The sequence below is a fragment of the Corticium candelabrum genome, chromosome 13, assembly GCF_963422355.1.
Source record: "Corticium candelabrum chromosome 13, ooCorCand1.1, whole genome shotgun sequence".
Lineage (NCBI taxonomy): Eukaryota > Metazoa > Porifera > Homoscleromorpha > Homosclerophorida > Plakinidae > Corticium > Corticium candelabrum.
This window is the reverse complement of record NC_085097.1, coordinates 5,183,906-5,203,094: the sequence shown is the minus strand read 5'-3', so window position 1 is coordinate 5,203,094 and position 19,189 is coordinate 5,183,906. Positions and strand designations below refer to the sequence as shown.

The window sequence follows — 19,189 nt, the reverse complement described above, 5'->3', positions numbered from 1 at the left end:
CACACATACATTCATAGAACTGACAAAGTGTACTAAACACTCAAAATGTACACCAAACAGTATACAATCTTTTCAACATAATAATGCTTTACCTTTGGAAGGAATGCAGTGAGGCAGAAAAATTATTGGGAGCCATGGCCCCACAGTTCCTACTGTAAGCCTTTAGGCAGTGAGACAGACACTGACAGTCTGGTCACAAGATGGTTGCATGGCCTATATTGGGCCTCAATAAGTCTCTTAACTTAATTAAAATACGTTCACAAATGCAGGTTATAAGTGTCTAGTTTTGAATTCAAGACCAGACACTCATGACCATTCATTCTTCCATGTTGAGGAGGAGTAGAAATCCACTGCAGTGAGGCACATTTGTATGCCTTTCTAGGAAACCTTGAGTAATTTATAAAAATCAATGCAAAAATATGTGACATGAGACTATAGGTCAAGTCGCTGTGTGCATGCAAGTTGTTGGCACACAGTTGAGTTTGATTATAATATTTTGTGCACAAGTGTTATTGACTGAATCTCAAAATCAAACCTCAGTAAAGTCAACAAAATCAGTCAAACTACAAAGCAGCTTACAGTCACACATAGTACAAAGAAGGCATTGAAGAACAAAATGTTACCACAAGTTCATGTTCACCATCTGTCTTTGATCCACTCTTACACAACAGAGCAACTGCAACTTTCAGCCACAGCAATTGGCATGGTGGTCGTATACTTTTTGGCTCCTTTCTCTTTAGGTTTACACCGAAATGCCATCATTTGCTGCTTCAATCCATTGGTAGCTCGACACCGTGCTCTTGAACCTTCAACCGTGCACTGTCCCATGCACTTGGGAATAACAACTCTCCGCACACTGCGACATCCATTGAAGTAGATCAATTCTTTCTTTCCCTTGACAAGCTCACATCCACTGGAAAGACCTCAACAGTACAAATAAAAAATCAGTGTGTGTGTATGTGTGTGTGGTGTGTGTGTGAGTGTGTGTGTGTGTGTGTGTGTGTGTGTGTGTGTGTGTGTGTGTGTGTGTGTGTGTGTGGTGTGTGTGTATGTCTGTGTGTGTGTGTGTGCACGTGTGTGTGTGTGTGTGTGTGTGTGTGTGTGTGTGTGTGTGTCTGTGTGTGTATGATGCCTATCTAACGTTCTAGCAAGCACAATCACCACAGCAACATCATACATGCACTCCAATACCTGAACAACTATTTTGAGTAACACATACATCACCAACGTCCAACAAACCACGTGGACAATTGCAGTCGAAAACACATTCTTTTGTGCACACCCTCACACTTGGATAAGAGCAAGTAAGCGGGCAAGCTGATCCACAACCAAATGTTTTATTCATGGGACAAATAGATGGACTAGGAGTTGGCTTAGCTTGAGCAAATGTCGATACAGCAACAACTGGTTCTATAACATAGAACAAATCTGCTGCAAGTCAAACATGCAAACATAAAGTGAACATACTCGTGCAATCCAGTGTTGAAACAAGATATGGAGCCGTATCTGTACCTTCCAATTTGTTACCAGAATCATCCACACAATAGCAGTAACCTTTGACAAACGTCAACACATTCACTATATGCATATGGCCAAATGGTCACACAATAGTTGAGAATATCTGTACCAGTTGATGGATGACACTGTTGACTACTGAATGAGCCATCGGGTTCACAAGAAGTGACAAAGCAACCAATGAGTCCATGACACGTAGTTGTCTGATTGTTCCTCAACTGATCGCAGGGTGTCTCTAGAACCGTGATTGGTTATGATGGACACGTGCGTGTGCACACGCACATGCACACACACACACACACACACACACACACACACACACACACACACACACACACACACACACACACAAACTGCAAGTACCTTGTCGTGGACACTTGCTTGGCTTGATGCATTGACCATTGTGTTCTACAAGACCACGTGGACAAAAGCAGCCACGTACACACTGGAGAGTGCAAATCAACGGCCCTTTTTGACAGGTCTGTGGGCACGCGGTGCCACACTCTCTGTACTCTTTGCCATTTGGACACAACAGTGGAGGTAACACTGGACATGCCTTCCTTGTACATGCAACATGGCCTTCAAGACAAATACTACAAACCAAACCAATCTTACATACATCATTGGAAAATTTAAAGCTAATGCAATTAGCACACATGCATGCACACACACACACACACACACACACACACACACACACACACACACACACGCACGCACACAATTGAGTTCATGCACAAGCCTCACCAACTCACTTTAGTACCAAGATTGTTGCTAAAATAATATTATCAGACTCACAATACACAATGCGTATAATTTTACAAACATGGGGCATGATAGCAGACTTGCTGATAACAAACAACAAAGAACATACAAATTTGTAAAGAAGGATAGGCAGACAAAGAAACAAGAACAGACCACAACAAACAAACAAACAAACAAACAAACAAACAGAGCCAGACAGACAAACCGACAGACAGACAGACAAGCAAACAAACACACAAACAAGCAAACGAAGCAATTCCCCACCATCTGTTGCACCCATCAGTAGAATTAAATCCCTCTCCTTTACGATATGTCCTACCATTGTAATGACACACTAAAATAAATGACCACAAATAATAAGTCACAATTACAATCAACCATATTTCTAGAAACCCAACATACTGTTGCACTCATCAGGTGTAACACACGTAGTGTTTCTCTGCAGCATTCCTGTGGGACAGAAACAGCCACGCACACACTGCCTGGTGCATATCCTGGGATGAGGACTATCACAAGTCAATGGACATGCTGTTCCACAGGTATCGTAAACTGAGCCATTCGGACACTTTGGAGGAGAAGGACCTAAAGGCAAATAAACTATTCAGACAGTTTATGCAAACCTTGCAGTATTAGATAATATCTGGACATTGGTCTTGAGGCACGCATTCATTCCGAGCATTCCGGTACAAGCCATCAGGACAGAAACAGCCAACGACGCATATGGCTGGGCACGCATATGGCTCAGAACCAATTTTGTCACATCTGAGCGGGCAAGCTGTGCCACACTTCGTGAACACTTCACCATCAGGACAGACACCTCCACACAAACCAAACTAAAGTTATAAAACAAACACTTTTAGATGTTAATTAGCACGTTTACTTGGCAAAGGAGAGGGTGTCATTGGAGGAGGAGGAGGACCTAAAAGCAAATAAAAATTCAAGTCAGTTTATGATGGAAAACCCTGCATGCAATTGATATCTGGACATTGGCCTAGAGGCACGCATTCATTCCGAGAATTCCGATACAAGCCATCACGACAGAAACAGCCACGCACGCATACAGTTGTGCATGCACTTGGCCCAAAACCAAGTTCGTTACATATGAGCGGACAAGATGTGCTACATTCTGTAAACACTTCACCATCAGGACAAGCACCTCCACACAAAACCAAATCTAAGTATATATGTATATCAAAATTGCGACATCTTAACAACTTACCGGGACATTGATCTGGTGACACGCATTCATTTAAGTCATTCAAAAGCATGCCACTCTTACAGAAGCATCCAGGAACACACAGTGTGATACAAATTCTTGGATTAGGGTCAGCACAAGTTAGTGGACACGCAGTACCACATTGTGTAAACGTTTTGTTGTCTGGACAAGCAGGAATGGGTCGAGGAACAGGTGTGACAGTAGCATTCGTATTTTCTGTTAGAGAAAGACAGAAGTATTACATTTGGCAATACACTTACCATGTGTAGGTACACACACACACACACACACACACACACACACACACACACACACACACACACACACACACACACACACACACACACACACACACACACACACACACACACACACACACACACACACACACACACACACACACACACACACACACTAATCAATATTGACTGTATATATCAATCAATATAGATTGTATAAATCTAAGATATACGTATAAGATGTAAGTACCGTATTTCATAGAATAGTAGCTGCCCTCATTTAGAAGCCGCAGCTGAAGAGAATTGTTAAAATAGAAGCCGCCCTCGTCTGCAAATTTACTGGCCACGCCCATATCACATGCTTTGATGCTTCCGCGCCAATCTCATCCTATTAAGTGCACTTATAATAGTCATGGCATTTACAGCTAAACCTGCAGTGGTTGGCACCTTCAAAAGTGTTCAACAGAAAGTAATGTGACATTCAAGTACCAACATGTCATGGCGTGAAGTAGAGACTTAAAAATAGAGGTCACCCACAAATACAAGCCGTCTTTGTATAGAGGCCGCAGTTCCGTAACCGTGTTAAAAATAGAGGCCACGGTTTGAAGAAATACAGACTTGGACAAAATTGTAGGGACACCTAGCATTTTTGTGTCTAGTCTAACTTTGGCACTAAATTTTTCTTTACCGAAACCAAATGTTTTTCGAATTTCTTTTTTCATGGATTGTGCCATTGTTAGTATGTAACATAGCTTGAGTTCAAGACTGCAGCTGTACTTACTACCTACTGCGCATCTAGTTTGCTTTGAAAAAGGAAGACGGCCATTCCTACTTTTCTTGTCTTTGTACACGTTCATCGCTCTTGGATGCTCATTCTTGGCATACAATCTAAGAATGCTCTGTAGTAGAGAGTGAAAGCAATTTTGTGGGTCCTCTTATCAACATTATGAAAAAAGGCGAATCATCTGTTTTGCGCATCGATTTCGCTCATGTCATGACAATTGGAATTGTTTTGCCATTTTAATCAATAAACAAACTTCAACGTATTCAAAAATCATGCAACACTAATTAATTACAAAAAATCTTGCTAAGACAAAAACTAAAAAAGTTATAGCAACAAAAGAACATTGACATGCCACTTCCGGTCCACATTTTACGTAGCAAAATCTCAAACTGCTACCGCTAAAATGTCAGCTGCACTAAAACCGCTGCTCTTGAGACCGCCAAACTTAGGCGATAAGTTAGCCTGAACGTTCAGCTGCACGCAGTTGCAGAGTATTGTTTCGTGCAATATTTCACGAGTTGTAGCGATGCCTCGAGGCAAACAGTTGAGTCCAAAAAAGGGAGGGGAAAATTGAAGCCCTTCACTCAGTTGGCCATTCTGTGCGTCAGATCGCAGCTTTTGTCCGCCGCTCCAGGAATTCGGTTCATCAGTGCCTGCAACGGCTTTCCCATGGCAGCAGCAATTATGAAAAACGATCTGGACGTGGGAAGGCAACGACAATCCGGGAAGATCATTGACTGAAGAGAATGGCACTGCAGAACCGACGAGCACCATCACGACTGCTCTCGTATCAGCTGGCTGATGAAACCGGCAAGCAGGTGTCAAGTAGAACAGTCCATCGTCGTCTCAGTGAGACAGGAGTGAATGCTCGGAGGCCTAGAAAAAAACCACTGCTAACAAAAAACCATCGGCGTTTGCGCCTGGGATGGGCAACCACTCACACACAATGGACTTTGGATAACTGGAAATCTGTTCTTTTTACAGATGAGTCAAAAGTCAGCATAGGAAACGATGGTGCTCCGTACGTTTGGCGTCGCAAAGGTGAGGAATTTCTCCCTGAATGTTGTGACCGTACGGTCCAGCACGCAGCTAGTGTGATGGTGTGGGGATCGATGTGTTGATGGTGTGAGGTCTCTGGTGAAACTGGAAGATCGTTTGGACAGCACGGCGTACCAACAGGTTCTGGAAGAGCACATGCTTACAGACGCAGCGGCACTGATGGGAGACAACTTTGTCTTCCAGCAGGACAACGTGCCAATCCACACGTCTCGGTCAACAAGACAATGGCTACGCCAGCATGACGTCACACTGTTGGACTGGCCGCCAAAATTGCCTGATGCGAATCCAATCGAGAACTTGTGGCATGAACTCAAAACTGCTGCCAACCGTCGCAAACCGAGAACTGCAGCTGAGCTCTGGAATGCTCTACAAGAGACGTGGCAGCAGATTCCAGCCGCATGTGTCCGGAACTTGGCAGAAAGTGTTCCGCGACGTCTGGACGCAATCAGGAGGGCGAGAGGCGGGAACACTCAGTACTGAGGAACTGGTGAAGGGCTTCAATTTTCCTTCGCGTTATTAAAACCGGCTTTTTTAAAAGCCACTAAACAAAATCAGAGAGAGTCTAACTTACGACGCTTACGCAGTCATGACGTCATACACTTTTAGGTCTCGTTTTCCACAAGGCGAAACGTAAAGAAAACAATTTAGGGTCTATAGTATTCTCAAGAAACCTAATAATCAACGCGGTAACTATTAAGTTCTTAACAATATTGATAGTTGGTAAATTGTGACCTAATTATTGTGTTACTACATACCCACAACGGGGTGTCCCTATAATTTTGTCCAAGTCTGTAAGTCTCAACTACACAGTAACTAATACCATCAACTAATTAACTAAAAGTTGTTAACTTAATTAACTTAATTTAATATACACCAATGCTAGCTCTATATCTGGATTGCCTCAATAATAGCTAAACAGGGTTATGAATATGTCGTCATCATCGATCTATAAATATATATAGGAATCTATATTTCTTTATACTACAGTATAACTAATAACTAGTGAACAAAGTCTCTATCTAAACCTAACAACGACAAATGGCCCAAAACCATTCTAGCATTAAGAGACCACCTGCTGTTTCCACTTTGTTAGATGTCATTCATCTTTCTCGATTCTCCAGCTGTAGAGGCAGCACCTGCATATTGTGCAGATTGTGCAGATTGGACGACATAGCATGGTTGGAAAGAATTCCTTATTGTGATATCAAAGTAAGCTGGACGGTCAAGAAGAAAATCCGGGTGGTAGACATCACCAGGGCGAGAGTTGTCATGGTCTCCACAGTGTTGATCTCTGCGAGTGCCAGAGTGATCTTCTAGCAAAGTGTGAAAAATTGCATCACACAGAGCATCGTGGCGTTTGATTCCCAGGTTACCAGAGTCACAGCCAAGAACACGATCACCGTAAGAATTGATTATAGAACCACATGGACATCTAGTTGAGAAAAAAGGGAAGGTGAAAATACCCAACCATAAACGCAGAGCAATCACAGACTAATCTGCAAACATGACGAAGCCTAAATTTTTGTTCAGTATTGCCCCCAGCCATGAACCTGCATGAGGTGTAGAGATAGTATGAAGGCGTGCTTGATTGCGCAAACTCATCGAATTCTTGATGTGAAGGAAAAGCGACTTGTCAAGAATCTCTTGCAACTGATGTTGGGTTGACGACCAAAGATCAACTTGAGCGGTGGACTGCATCATGGATAAGAGATGTTCATGAGACGACATTTCACCTGGAACAATCAAGAGAACAGGTGATTGAGCGTAGCCCAAGAGTCGACGGATTAGATCCCGCGTAGAATTGCAGCTACCAGTAAAGGCAGTCGGAGCAGTTCGACAAGATTCTCTCAGACCTAAACCACTGTGACAGACAAGCAAGGTGGCTTGTTTCCATGAAGAATCCGACAGAGACAAACAAGATATAGCCTCCAAGCAGCTTCGCAACTTCGTGTCAAACTTTTCGAGATGACAATTTACCTTGCCAGACGGAAAAGTTCTCAAAAGATGATTGACCTTGTATAGACTCAAGCAACTTTGTAGCAAGAGTAACTCCAATTGTGGGTCTTCCAAATCTGACAGCTTATCTTGGTAATATAGCACATTGTCTATTTTCTTCCCAATAGTGTTATCAAAGAAAGAGTCAGGACCAATAACAGGCAAGCCCAACAACTCAGCTCCACCTGAAATATCCTGTACTCTTTGGACACCATCCGGCAACTCAGCAAACAAAAAGGATCACCAGAAGGCCAGAAAAACTTCACATTTCTTCAAGTTGAGTTACAAACCATGAGCCGGACCTTTAACCAACAAGCGATCCAAGAGAGAAGAAACCACCAAACGAGGACCAACGATAGTCCTGTCATCCAAATACCAAATCTAAAGGTTGTGATCAGGTGTGGAGCCAACATCATCTAATAGTTCCAGGACTGACAAAGAAAACAAAAGTGGTCCATGAGGGTCACCTTGTTGCACTCCACCTGATTACTTGATAGAATGACAACCAAAACGCAACCAACCTTCACAATGGTAGCACCACTGTGCCCAAGCAAAAATTGAGGGGAACTCTTTTTTAGTCTGCAAAGAAAAGAAGAGAGTCAGCATTCATTGACAGCATTCTGAAAATCAACCTTCAGGCAACATAAATCAGGATCATTCCCATGTGAATCAATGATAGTAGATAGGGAATGACTATCAGCTTCCAATCCTCCACGAGTACCAACTCCGACTTGACCGTAAGGAAGGAAAACATTTGTGAGACAGCTTTCACTGCTCAACAACAAAAGACGACTGGTAAGTCGACATAAGATTTCTCCAACAGCAATCAGACGAATACCTCCTTGCTTTTTTAGGAGTGCAGTTATAGGTGCGCCACACGACCAAGGGGCAATACAAACATCAGCTCTGCCAAACAAAAGGGAACAAAGCAAGCAAGTCAAACTGTCAAGGCAATCTTTAGCAGATGGTGAGGTATTCCCATCAATAGCATCTAGCAGGTGTTGAAATTGCAACTGAGAAACTCCAGGACAGAAGCTTTGGAAATCTACAAAGAGCGGCAAGCACGGAATCTGAGGAGACAGTAAGTGACAGAGGAACGTCATTAGACCAATCCGGTAAGATCATGTTGCGGATGGCGACGAAGCAGTTCATCAAGAGCCTCCATGTCGTTTGGAGCAGATGTACCAGAAGAACCAAGAGATTAAACAGCTTTGACAAAACTCTCTTCTCTAGCTACATATACATACATACATACATACATACATACATACATATATATATATATATATATATATATATATATATATATATATACAGCCATACCCAACCCAAATCTCAAGCTTGCTATGTCCAGGCATGAGTTCACTGTTGCTCTATGACTTCGGCTGGGTATTCCTCTTTTTCCGTCTCATCCAAACGCTGTACGCTGTCCATGTAGTCAATTGATTGACAAATTTGGTGATCATCTTCTCGGCTGTCGTAAGAACTCGTTGAGATCAAAATGCCACAATGCTTTAAGGGACACCATCTATAATGCACTAATGATAGATGACAAAGGGACTTTACTAGAACAGAGATTTTTGTCACAGAATAACAATCGCCCTGGTGATGTTTACCATCCCAACTTTCTGTTTGGACGTCCTGCCTATTTTGACCTTACCATCCGTAACACAGTCCAATTGAAATTTGTTGCCAACAGTGCAAATTCTGCTGGTTCAGCTGCAGCAGCAGGTGAAATTGAAAAAGATCTCAAGTACGAAGAAGCAGTTGCTGACAGTGGTGCCTTGTTCTTCCCACTAGCAGTGGAAACATATGGTTGTTGGACTCCTGCTAGTCTGGATACTATTAAAACTATTGCATCTAAAGTAGTGACTGCGACTAGTATTCCTTTTACACAAGCGTATTCTAATTTAATGCAACAACTGTCTGTTAATTTGTGGAAATTTAATGCTCGTAAGATACAAAGTAGATTAATGTTAGATGCTGATGTAATTGCTTGGGATATATATATATATATAGCCAGAGCACACATATATACATATATTATTTCATGTACATGTTTATACCAACTAGATAGTGTGGAAAATAACGATAGAACATAAGACAATGTCCCACCAAATGTGTTGTTTGTCCAACCAAATACTGCACCAGTGTTGGGAGGTGTTTAGACCAAACATCCATCCGTACGCATATATGAGAGTGTCCACCTTGTCTCTTAGCACGTGATGGCCTTTCCAATGGTGTAACTGTTAATTTCATGAACTTAGGTGCCTCCGAGCATGTTTTATCCAGAGAAAACCTCATCTACCTTTAACGCCATTTCTCCCTTGGAAGTTGGTTATCAAAAACTACATGCAAAATGGCTACAGTAGGGAAGCATTTAGTTATACGTGTAACACCATACATAATTGTCCTACCTAGGATCACTCTGTCCGAGCCAAAATAATTCCCTATTTTGCACACTGAGATATATGTATAGGTTATCATATGATTAGCATGATATATGGCTTTTACCAGTACGAGGGGCAAGATATTGCTCGAGGCAAAGCCGTGGGCTATAACCCAACTCTGAGTGCCGATAACAGCCTTATAGCACACTAATCATATGATAACTTATTTATGCCATAGTCACGTGATGTGTATAGTATAAGTGAGTGCGACTATAACCGGAAGTAACTTATTACACACTTGCCGTGCAATACGTCATATACACCACCTCAATGCAATGCCTACACATTACTATGCTGCTTCAAGTCTAGTTTTATGGTTGATCTGTTAATAAGTCTTTCCTAGTAGTAGTAGTGATATAGAATTATACTTTGCAGTTTTCTAATCCTATTATTAATGGCATATTACTTAATTGCACAGGAAATAAATTTGAAAAAATTCACAATTTGATGTACGTGTATGCAGTGCATGGAATAGTGCAAATGTTGATGCACAATCCAGTAATGTAGTACAAGCACCAAAAAATTCAAGAAAAATAGAAATTTATGTTTAACCGAAAAGCATGGTAATTATAAATCACGCTACCTGCCGTCCAATTTATTTGAAGCCGATCTGTGCCTAAAAAGCAACGTTCAGAAGATGACGTTGAGAACTGGAGTCCCCTTTGAATAAACAGTGCAGGTTACTACTCGAAAGGTGACAGAACTTCGTGTATGTACGTCAAAATCGCAGTTGTAACATATCCATTGAGAATCAGAAATAGCGCCGCTCTCACTCGTAGCAGAGACGTCTAGAGCGGCTCTGATCTGTGGCCATGACTCGTGCCCCGTCCTCCTCCGAGCTACACCACGTGCGCTAGCTGTCACGTGTGTATAGGTCCATGGCACACGTGTCATTGGCCTAAACGTGACCTTTACGTCACTATGATTATCGGCAGTAATTTACACCATCTTGTCTAGTGACACTGCAGGGACTGAGAGAGTGCGGTATGGAGTGAGAAACAAGCTTAATTAACTAAGATAGCCTTGAAGTTCCAGACGGTCGCCCCAAAGGAAAGCGATTTTTTTGGGAAATTTGGAAAAGGGAAAAGAAATTTCTTTTGGGCAACGGTCTGGAACTTCGATGCTAGAAAGAAAGACCTCAGCCCTAGCTCCACCTCTCTTTTCGCGCCAACCAATGACATCATGAGAAAGATCATATTGTTGGACGTCGTCATTGTCGTCCAATCTTTCTACACTGTACAACATTGCGCCAGAACGCATAGCACAATTCACGACCACGGATACACGTAATAATAGATTGATCAATTAAGTTAATTAATTAATTAACTTAGAGAAGAGTGGAAGCAACAGAGGAGAACAACACAATGCTAAACAAGTGGGAAGTGAGAACCAAATGTTGTGCAGTACAACATAGTAGGCATTATTCTAGTATGTTCGACTAGCGGGTCTGTATAGTTACACTAATGTTTGACTAATGGCTAGACTTCTACGCAGAAATTGCTTACCTGCCTTTACCAGACTCAATACTGCAGACAATAGAAGGCTCATTGTGGCAACCAAGCTGATCATGAGAGACATTCTGAGAAGGAAACTGGCCGCAAAGATTGGTATATACGTCTACACAGTACCAGTTTCAAGTAGACTATGCTGTGAGATCTCACTATAGCTAGCGCTAATGAGTAAAAACAATGCTGCACGGTGATTGGTCGATGTCAGTTGAAGGTGTGTGTGTGTGTGTGTGTGTGTGTGTGTGTGTGTGTGTGTGTGTGTGTGTGTGTGTGTGTGTGTGTGTGTGTGTGTGTATAAATTCTAGGCATTACTAACAACCAACAACAGCAGATGAGTCGGTAGATGTTGTGCAAGAGTTCAATACACAGGAAGTTTTGTTACATGATCTTGTTAATTAGACATAGAGATTAGTGCAAGAATTTGCATAAAGCATATCCCTTCAGATTGATCTCTTTGTAAAATCCTTTGGTATCAAAAATCAATCAAACAATCTACTAGATTAATTACTAATGTTCAAGTCAGCTATCATACCAACTCTTCTTTATGGCAGTGAGGCTTGGATCGACACCTCTGTCTAGCTAGATCTCGATGATCAGCACATCAAGATAATAGACTGCAGATCGAGTTTCTGCATGCGTTGCTTAGGAATTATCTTGGGCATATCAGTAAGAGAGAAGCAGAGGAATGCTGATGTTCGGCCGGGTTAAGGCAAGTGTTGAGACTGTGGAATTAAACAATGATCAGGAAGAGAAGACTATGGTGCATGGTTAGGCCACGAGGCCGGACTATGAAGCCTCACCAGACGTATTCCAAGGCAACTGCTGGTTTGCAAGTTTGAAGGAGGTAAACGTTCTGTAGGCGGCTAGTTATATATATATATATATATATATATATATATATATATATATATATATATAAGCTGGGATGGGTTGATGTTACATATGATAAGAGATTTGAAGAAATGTAAGTTCAACAAAGGAATGGATGCACATTGCCCAAGATCATGCTAAGTGGAGATCCATAGTGGATGCTGTAGTTACAGAGTTGAATGAGGAAGCTGAGGAAATGGAAAAGACGGAAAAAGATAAGAGGGGAAAAAGGATGAAATGAGGGGAAGCAAGTATCAGATCAGATCGACCTACAGTGTACTCCACTTTTACAGCTCAAGAAAGGCAGGTCTTGTAATGACAGAAACATGGAGCAGCAGCCCAAGAGATCTTCTCTTGTTGTCACTATCACCAAAACTTTAAACAGAAGGCTATATTTAGAAATCATACGAATTAAGTTCTGCAATCAAAATCTGAACAGAGTCAAGAGATTATGTTGCACAAGAACTATAAAGCCTAGGAAATTGAAGTGACCTAACAATGTGCATGCACGGCCTGCACCATGCACATTGTTACTCAATATAAAGTGAAGGCAGAACACGATGGATGGATGGATGATGGATGGATGGATGGATGGATGGATGGATGGATGGATGTAGATGGTGTGTATGTGTGTGTGTGTGTGTGTGTGTGTGTGTGTGTGTGTGTGTGTGTGCGCGCGCGCATGTTTGTGTGTATCATCTTGATTGCCACGTTTGAAAACTGCTGACAATATGTGCACTAAAGACTCATATACCAACACAGTATACACTCTTTTCAACATAATAACGCTTTTACTTTTGGGAGTAATGCAGTGAGACAGGAAAATTATTGGGAACCATGGCTTCCCAGCTAAAGGCCCCACATGCAGTTCCTACGCAGATCAAGACAGACGGTCTAGTCACAAGATGATTGCTTGCTCTAAAATAAACCTCAATATAAAGTGCTTTCAGTCTAAAATCACTTTTTTTGTGCTGTGCGCGAGTTTCTTTTGCTGACTCAATAGAAGACAGTGAAACCCTTGCTGACTAAGAGCGTGTTCACACCGACTAGCTGTGACTAGGCTAATTAATGATTAGGCTAACATTAACGCAAGCGCGTGCACACCGCTATGACAAGTCACGTGGGCACGTGAGTGAGATTAGCCTCAACAGTTCATCTGTCATATCTGCAAGAATTCACGTGAATTGTCTTGACGAATCCATTGCTTTATATACATCGCCATGTTGTTGCTGCGTTGGTACGTTGAAACATACAACAGCGCATCAGAAACATCGACGGCATGCTCTTCTTCTAGACTACCTCACGTGCCAAAGTCACGTGCAACTACTAACACCACTAATGCGGTTGTAATAATATTCTTTACGGCGTTAGAATGGCGTTACACTAATCATGATTAGGACTGGTGTGAACGAGTGGCGTTACTGCACTAACGCCAAACATTATTAGGCCAGCTTAGCCTCGAAGTTCCAGACCATTTGGAACTGTGAGGCTAGGGTAACAAACACCTGTGTGAACACGCTCTAAGAACTGTGTGCACATTGCCAGTCTCTGAACAAATGGCTTCATACTGCTAAAAAGGCCTCACTCTACAAATAATTGAAGAGCTTCAAGACCAGACACTTGTGACCTGCATTTGTGAACATACAGGAAGATGATGTACCATTCGTTTGTTAATTCCGTTCATACTTTAGTTGAGACAGAGCAGAAATCCACTGGAGTGAGGCACATTTGTACGCCTTTCTAGGAAAACTTTGAGCAATTTTTAAAAATCAATGTAAAAAATGTGACATGAGATTATAGGTCAAGTCGCTGTGTGCTTGCAAGTTGTTGCCATACCGTTGGGTCTGGTTATATATTCTTCTATTCAAACTACAATGCAGCCTACAGTCACACACAGTACAGACAAGCAATTGAAAGACAAAATGTTACCGCAAGTTCATGTTCATCATCAGCCTTCGATCCACTCTTACACCACAGAGCAACTGCACCTTTCAGCCACAGCAATTGGCATAGTGGTCGTATACTTTTTGCCTCCTTTCTCTTTAGGCTTACACCGAAATGCCACCATTTGCTGCTTCAATCCACCCGTAGCGCGACAACGTGCTCTTGAACCTTCACCTTTGCACTGTCCCATGCACTTGGGAACAAAAACTCTCCGCACACTGCGACATCCATTAAAGTAGATCAATTCTTTCTTTCCCTTGACAAGCTCACATCCACTGGGAAGACCTCAACAGTACAAATAAAAATTCAATGTGGTGTGTGTGTGTGTGTGTGTGTGAGTGTGAGTGTGTGTGTGTGTGTGCGTGCGTGCGTGTGTGTGTGTGTGTGCGTGTGTGTGAGTGAGTGAGTGAGTGAGTGTGTGTGTGTGTGTGTGTGTGTGTGTGTGTGTGTGTGTGTGTGTGTGTGTGTGTGTGTGTGTGTGTGTGTGTGTGTGTGTGTGTGTGTGTGTGTGTAACATGCCTATCTAAAGTTCTAGCAAGCACAATCCTCAGTGTTACCACTGCGACCTTACACATGCACTCCAATACCTGGGCAACTAATTTCAGTGACACATACATCGCCAGCATCCAACAAACCACGTGGACAATTGCAGTCGAAAACACATTCTTTTGTGCACGTCCTCACACTTGAATAAGAGCAAGTAAGCGGGCAAGCTGATCCACAACCAAACGTTTTATTCACAGGACAAACAGATGGACTAGGAGTTGGTGTGGCTTTTGCTGGTGTTTGTACAGCAACAACTGGTTCTACAAGATAGAACAAATCTGCTGCAAGTCAAACATGCTAACATAAAGTGAACATACTCGTGCAATCCAGTGTTGAGACAAGATATGGAGCCGTATCTGTACCTTCCAATTTGTTACCAGAATCATCCACACAATAGCAGTAACCTTTGACAAACGTCAACACATTCGCTATATGCATATAGCCAAATGGTCACACAATAGTTGAGAATATCTGTACCAGTTGATGGATGACACTGTTGACTACTGAATGAGCCATCGGGTTCACAAGAAGTGACAAAGCAACCAATGAGTCCATGACACGTAGTTGTCTGATTGTTCCTCAACCGATCGCAGGGTGTCTCTAGAACCGTGATTAGTTATGATGGACGCGTGCACACACACACACACACACACACACACACACACACACACACACACACACACACACACACACAAACTGCAAGTACCTTGTCGTGGACACTTGCTTGGCTTGATGCATTGACCATCGTGTTCTACAAGACCACGTGGACAAAAGCAGCCACGTACACACTGGAGAGTGCAAATCAACGGCCCTTTTTGACAGGTCTGTGGGCACGCGGTGCCACACTCTCTGTACTCTTTGCCATTTGGACACAACAGTGGAGGTAACACTGGACATGCCTTCCTTGTACATGCAACATGGCCTTGAAGACAAATACTGCAAACCAAACCAAATCTGACATTCATTATTGGAAAATTCAGAGCTAATGCGATTAGCACACACACACACACACACACACACACACACACACACACACACACACACACACACACACACACACACACACACACACACACACACAGAAACAGACAAACAGGCAAACAAACAGACACACAAACAGACAAACAGGCAAACAAACAGACAGACAGGCAAACAAATAGACAGACAGGCATACAAACAAACAGAGACAGGCAAACAAACACAAACAACAAACGAAGCAATTACCCACCATCTGTTGCACCCATCAGTAGAGTTAAATCTCTCTCCATTACGATATGTTCTATTATTGTAATGACACACTATAACATACGACACCAAATAATGTCACAATAATTACAATCAACAATATAGAAGCCCAACATACTCTTGCACTCATCAGGTGTAACACACATACTATTTCTCTGCAGCATTCCTGTGGGACAGAAACAGGCACTCACGCACTGCTTGGTGCATATCCTGGGATGAGGATCATCACAAGTCAATGGACATGCTGTTCCACAGGTATTGTAATCTGAGCCATTTGGACACTTTGAAGGAGGAGGGGGACCTAAAGCAAAACAAATAATTCAAGTCAGTTTAATGCAAGACCTTGTAGTAGTTAATTAATATCTGGACATTGGTCTACAGGCACGCATTCATTCCGAGCATTCCGATACAAGCCATCACGACAGAAACAGCCACGCACGCACTGCTTGGTGCATATCCTGGGATGAGGATCATCACAAGTCAATGGACATGCTGTTCCACAGGTATTGTAATCAGAGCCATTTGGACACTTTGGAGGAAGAGGAGGACCTAAAGGCAAATAAAATATTTATTCAGTTTACGCAAGACCCTGCATGCAGTAGTAGTTAATTAATATCTGGACATTGGTCTTGAGGCACGCATTCATTCCGAGCATTCCGATACAAGCCATCAGGACAGAAGCAGCCAATGACGCATTGGAGTGTGCATGGACGTGGCCCAGAACCAAGTTCGTCACATCTGAGCGGGCAAGCTGTGCCACACTTTGTGAACACTTCACCATCAGGACAGTCACCTCCACGCAAAACCAAAACTATTTTTATATATGTATATTGAAATCGTAACATCGTAACCACATACTGGGACATTGATCTGGCGACACGCATTCATTTAAGTCATTCAAAAGCATGCCACTCTGACAGAAGCATCCAGGAACACACAGTGTGATGCAAATTCTTGGATTTGGTTCAGCACAAGTCGGTGGACACGCAGTACCACATTGTGTAAACACTTTGTTGGCTGGACAAGCAGGATTGAGTCGAGGAGGCGATGTGACAGTAGCATTTGTATCTTCTGTTAGAGAAAGACAGGAGTATTACATTTGTCAATACACTTGCCATGTGTAGGTACACACACACACACACACACACACACACACACACACACACACACACACACACACACACACACACACACACACACACACACACACACACACACACACACACACACACACACACACACACACACCACTTCACACTAATCAATATTGATTGTATATTTCAATCAATACAGATTGCATAAATCTAGATACAAGTATAAGATGTATAAGATGTAAGTACTGTATTTCTCTGAATAGTGGCCGCCCTCAAATAGAAGCCGACCTCGTTTAGAAGTCGCAGCTGAAAAGAATTGTTGAAAATAGAGGTTGCAATAGTCAGCAAAGTTACTGGCCACGCCCATATAACATGCTTTGATGCTTCCACGTCAATTTCATCCTATTACGCGCACTTGTCTATAATAGTTGTGGCATTTACAGCTAAACCTGCCCTGGTTGGCATCTTCAAAAGTGTCCAACAGAAAGCAATGTGATGTTCAAGTACCAACCTGTCATGGTGTGATGTAGAAACTTAATTAATAAATTCCATACAAATTACTATTAATTAATTAATTCTTTCTAGCCTCGAAGTTCTATAGCTAGACCGTAGCCCAACAAATTTCAAAAAAATTCCCCTTTTTGTGCGACGGTCTGGAACTTCGAGGCTATCTTTACGGCTCTGTTTTTCACACCATTCTCTCTACCCGCCTTCAGTCCCTTGCGTGTCACTCTGGACCCTAGACAAGATGGTACCAGACCGCCGTCTATTGGTGTAATTTACCTGCCGGTAATGACTTAATTAGAGATCTCATTATGCGATAAATAGGTTACTCTAGCCATAGCCTTGACCGTTCTGAGACCGTGCCCAGTCAGCGTGCACGTGGATCCGTGAAATGCGTGGAAAATGATCGGTGGAGTGCGCGCGAGGAGAGGACTGGGTGTACGAGGTAAGGTAGTATTGGCGCTGTTTCTGATTCTCAGTAAGTGAATGGACATGTTACACTGCGATTTTGACGTACATACACGAAGTTCTGTCTCTTTAAGCACCTTTCAAGTAGTAACCTGCACTGTTTATTCAAAAGGGGCCCCTGAGTTCTCAACGTCGTCTGCTGAACGTTGCTTTCTAGGCACAAATCGACTTCAAATAAATTGGACGGCAAGTAGCGTGATTAATAATTACCATGCTTTGCGGTTAATTAAACATAAATTTCTATTTTTCTTGAATTTAATTTTTGGCGCTAGCGCTTGTACTACATTACTGGATTGTGCGTTAATATATTACATGCACTGCATACTGTACTCGTACATCAAATTGTGTACTTTTTTGCAAATTTATTTCATGTGTGCAATTAGATAGTTTGCAATAATAGGGTTAGAAAACTGAGAAGTATAATTCTATATCACAAATAAATAATAAATAAATAAAAAATAAATAATAAATAAATAATAAATAAGTAATAAATAATAAATAATAAATAATAAATAAATAGTAAATAAAAAATAAAAAATAGGTAATAAAGAGATAAATAATAAATTACTACTACTGGGTAAAATGTATTAACAGATCAAACAATACTGAACAACTAGACTTGAAGTAGCATTAAAGACTTCAGCCTTAGCTCCGCCCCTCGTTGTGCGCCAACCAATGGCATCAGATTGTTGAACGTCATTGTCGGCCAATCTTAATTTCTACACTGTACAACATTGCGCCGGAACGCGTAGCACAATTCACGACCACAGATGCACGACCACAGACGCACGCAATAATAGACTGATTAATTAAGTTAATAATTAAGAGAAGAGTGCAACAGAGGAGAACAACACAATGCAATTCCAAGTAAACACGTGGGAAGTGAGGACCACATGTTGTACAGTACAACATAGTAGGCATTACTAGTCCTCTAGTCTAGGTCTGTATAGTAGTGGCTAGACTTCTACGCAGAAATTGCTTACCTGC

The 19,189-nt window shown here is 42.1% G+C and overlaps 2 protein-coding genes across 2 annotated transcripts in view; both read right to left on the bottom strand.

Moving 5' to 3' along the window:
• Positions 1 to 482: 482 nt before the first annotated feature.
• On the bottom strand, positions 483 to 10,853 carry LOC134188733 (SCO-spondin-like). Its single transcript, XM_062656916.1, has 13 exons — positions 10,741 to 10,853; positions 10,607 to 10,673; positions 3,500 to 3,712; positions 3,266 to 3,436; positions 3,161 to 3,199; positions 2,927 to 3,097; positions 2,683 to 2,862; positions 2,545 to 2,614; positions 1,879 to 2,108; positions 1,628 to 1,750; positions 1,468 to 1,554; positions 1,192 to 1,410; positions 483 to 923 (listed from the first exon to the last, which is right to left on the bottom strand). The coding sequence occupies exons 3-13, from the start codon at positions 3,546 to 3,548 to the stop codon at positions 661 to 663; spliced, it is 1,602 nt and encodes a 533-aa protein (XP_062512900.1). The 5' UTR covers positions 3,549 to 3,712; positions 10,607 to 10,673; positions 10,741 to 10,853; the 3' UTR covers positions 483 to 660.
• Positions 10,854 to 14,232: 3,379 nt separating this feature from the next.
• LOC134188561 (SCO-spondin-like) overlaps positions 14,233 to 19,189 on the bottom strand; it is a 5,064-nt gene continuing 107 nt past the window's right edge. Inside the window, exons 1-11 of the mRNA XM_062656727.1 lie at positions 19,186 to 19,189; positions 16,995 to 17,207; positions 16,759 to 16,929; positions 16,506 to 16,685; positions 16,255 to 16,437; positions 16,120 to 16,189; positions 15,598 to 15,827; positions 15,369 to 15,491; positions 15,209 to 15,295; positions 14,933 to 15,151; positions 14,233 to 14,630 (exon numbers count right to left, since the gene is read on the bottom strand). The exon at positions 19,186 to 19,189 is cut by the window's right edge and continues 107 nt beyond it. Of these exons, the coding sequence (XP_062512711.1) occupies positions 14,368 to 14,630; positions 14,933 to 15,151; positions 15,209 to 15,295; positions 15,369 to 15,491; positions 15,598 to 15,827; positions 16,120 to 16,189; positions 16,255 to 16,437; positions 16,506 to 16,685; positions 16,759 to 16,929; positions 16,995 to 17,207; positions 19,186 to 19,189 (1,743 nt within the window). The 3' untranslated portion in view covers positions 14,233 to 14,367. The remainder of the gene's footprint in view (positions 14,631 to 14,932; positions 15,152 to 15,208; positions 15,296 to 15,368; positions 15,492 to 15,597; positions 15,828 to 16,119; positions 16,190 to 16,254; positions 16,438 to 16,505; positions 16,686 to 16,758; positions 16,930 to 16,994; positions 17,208 to 19,185) is intronic.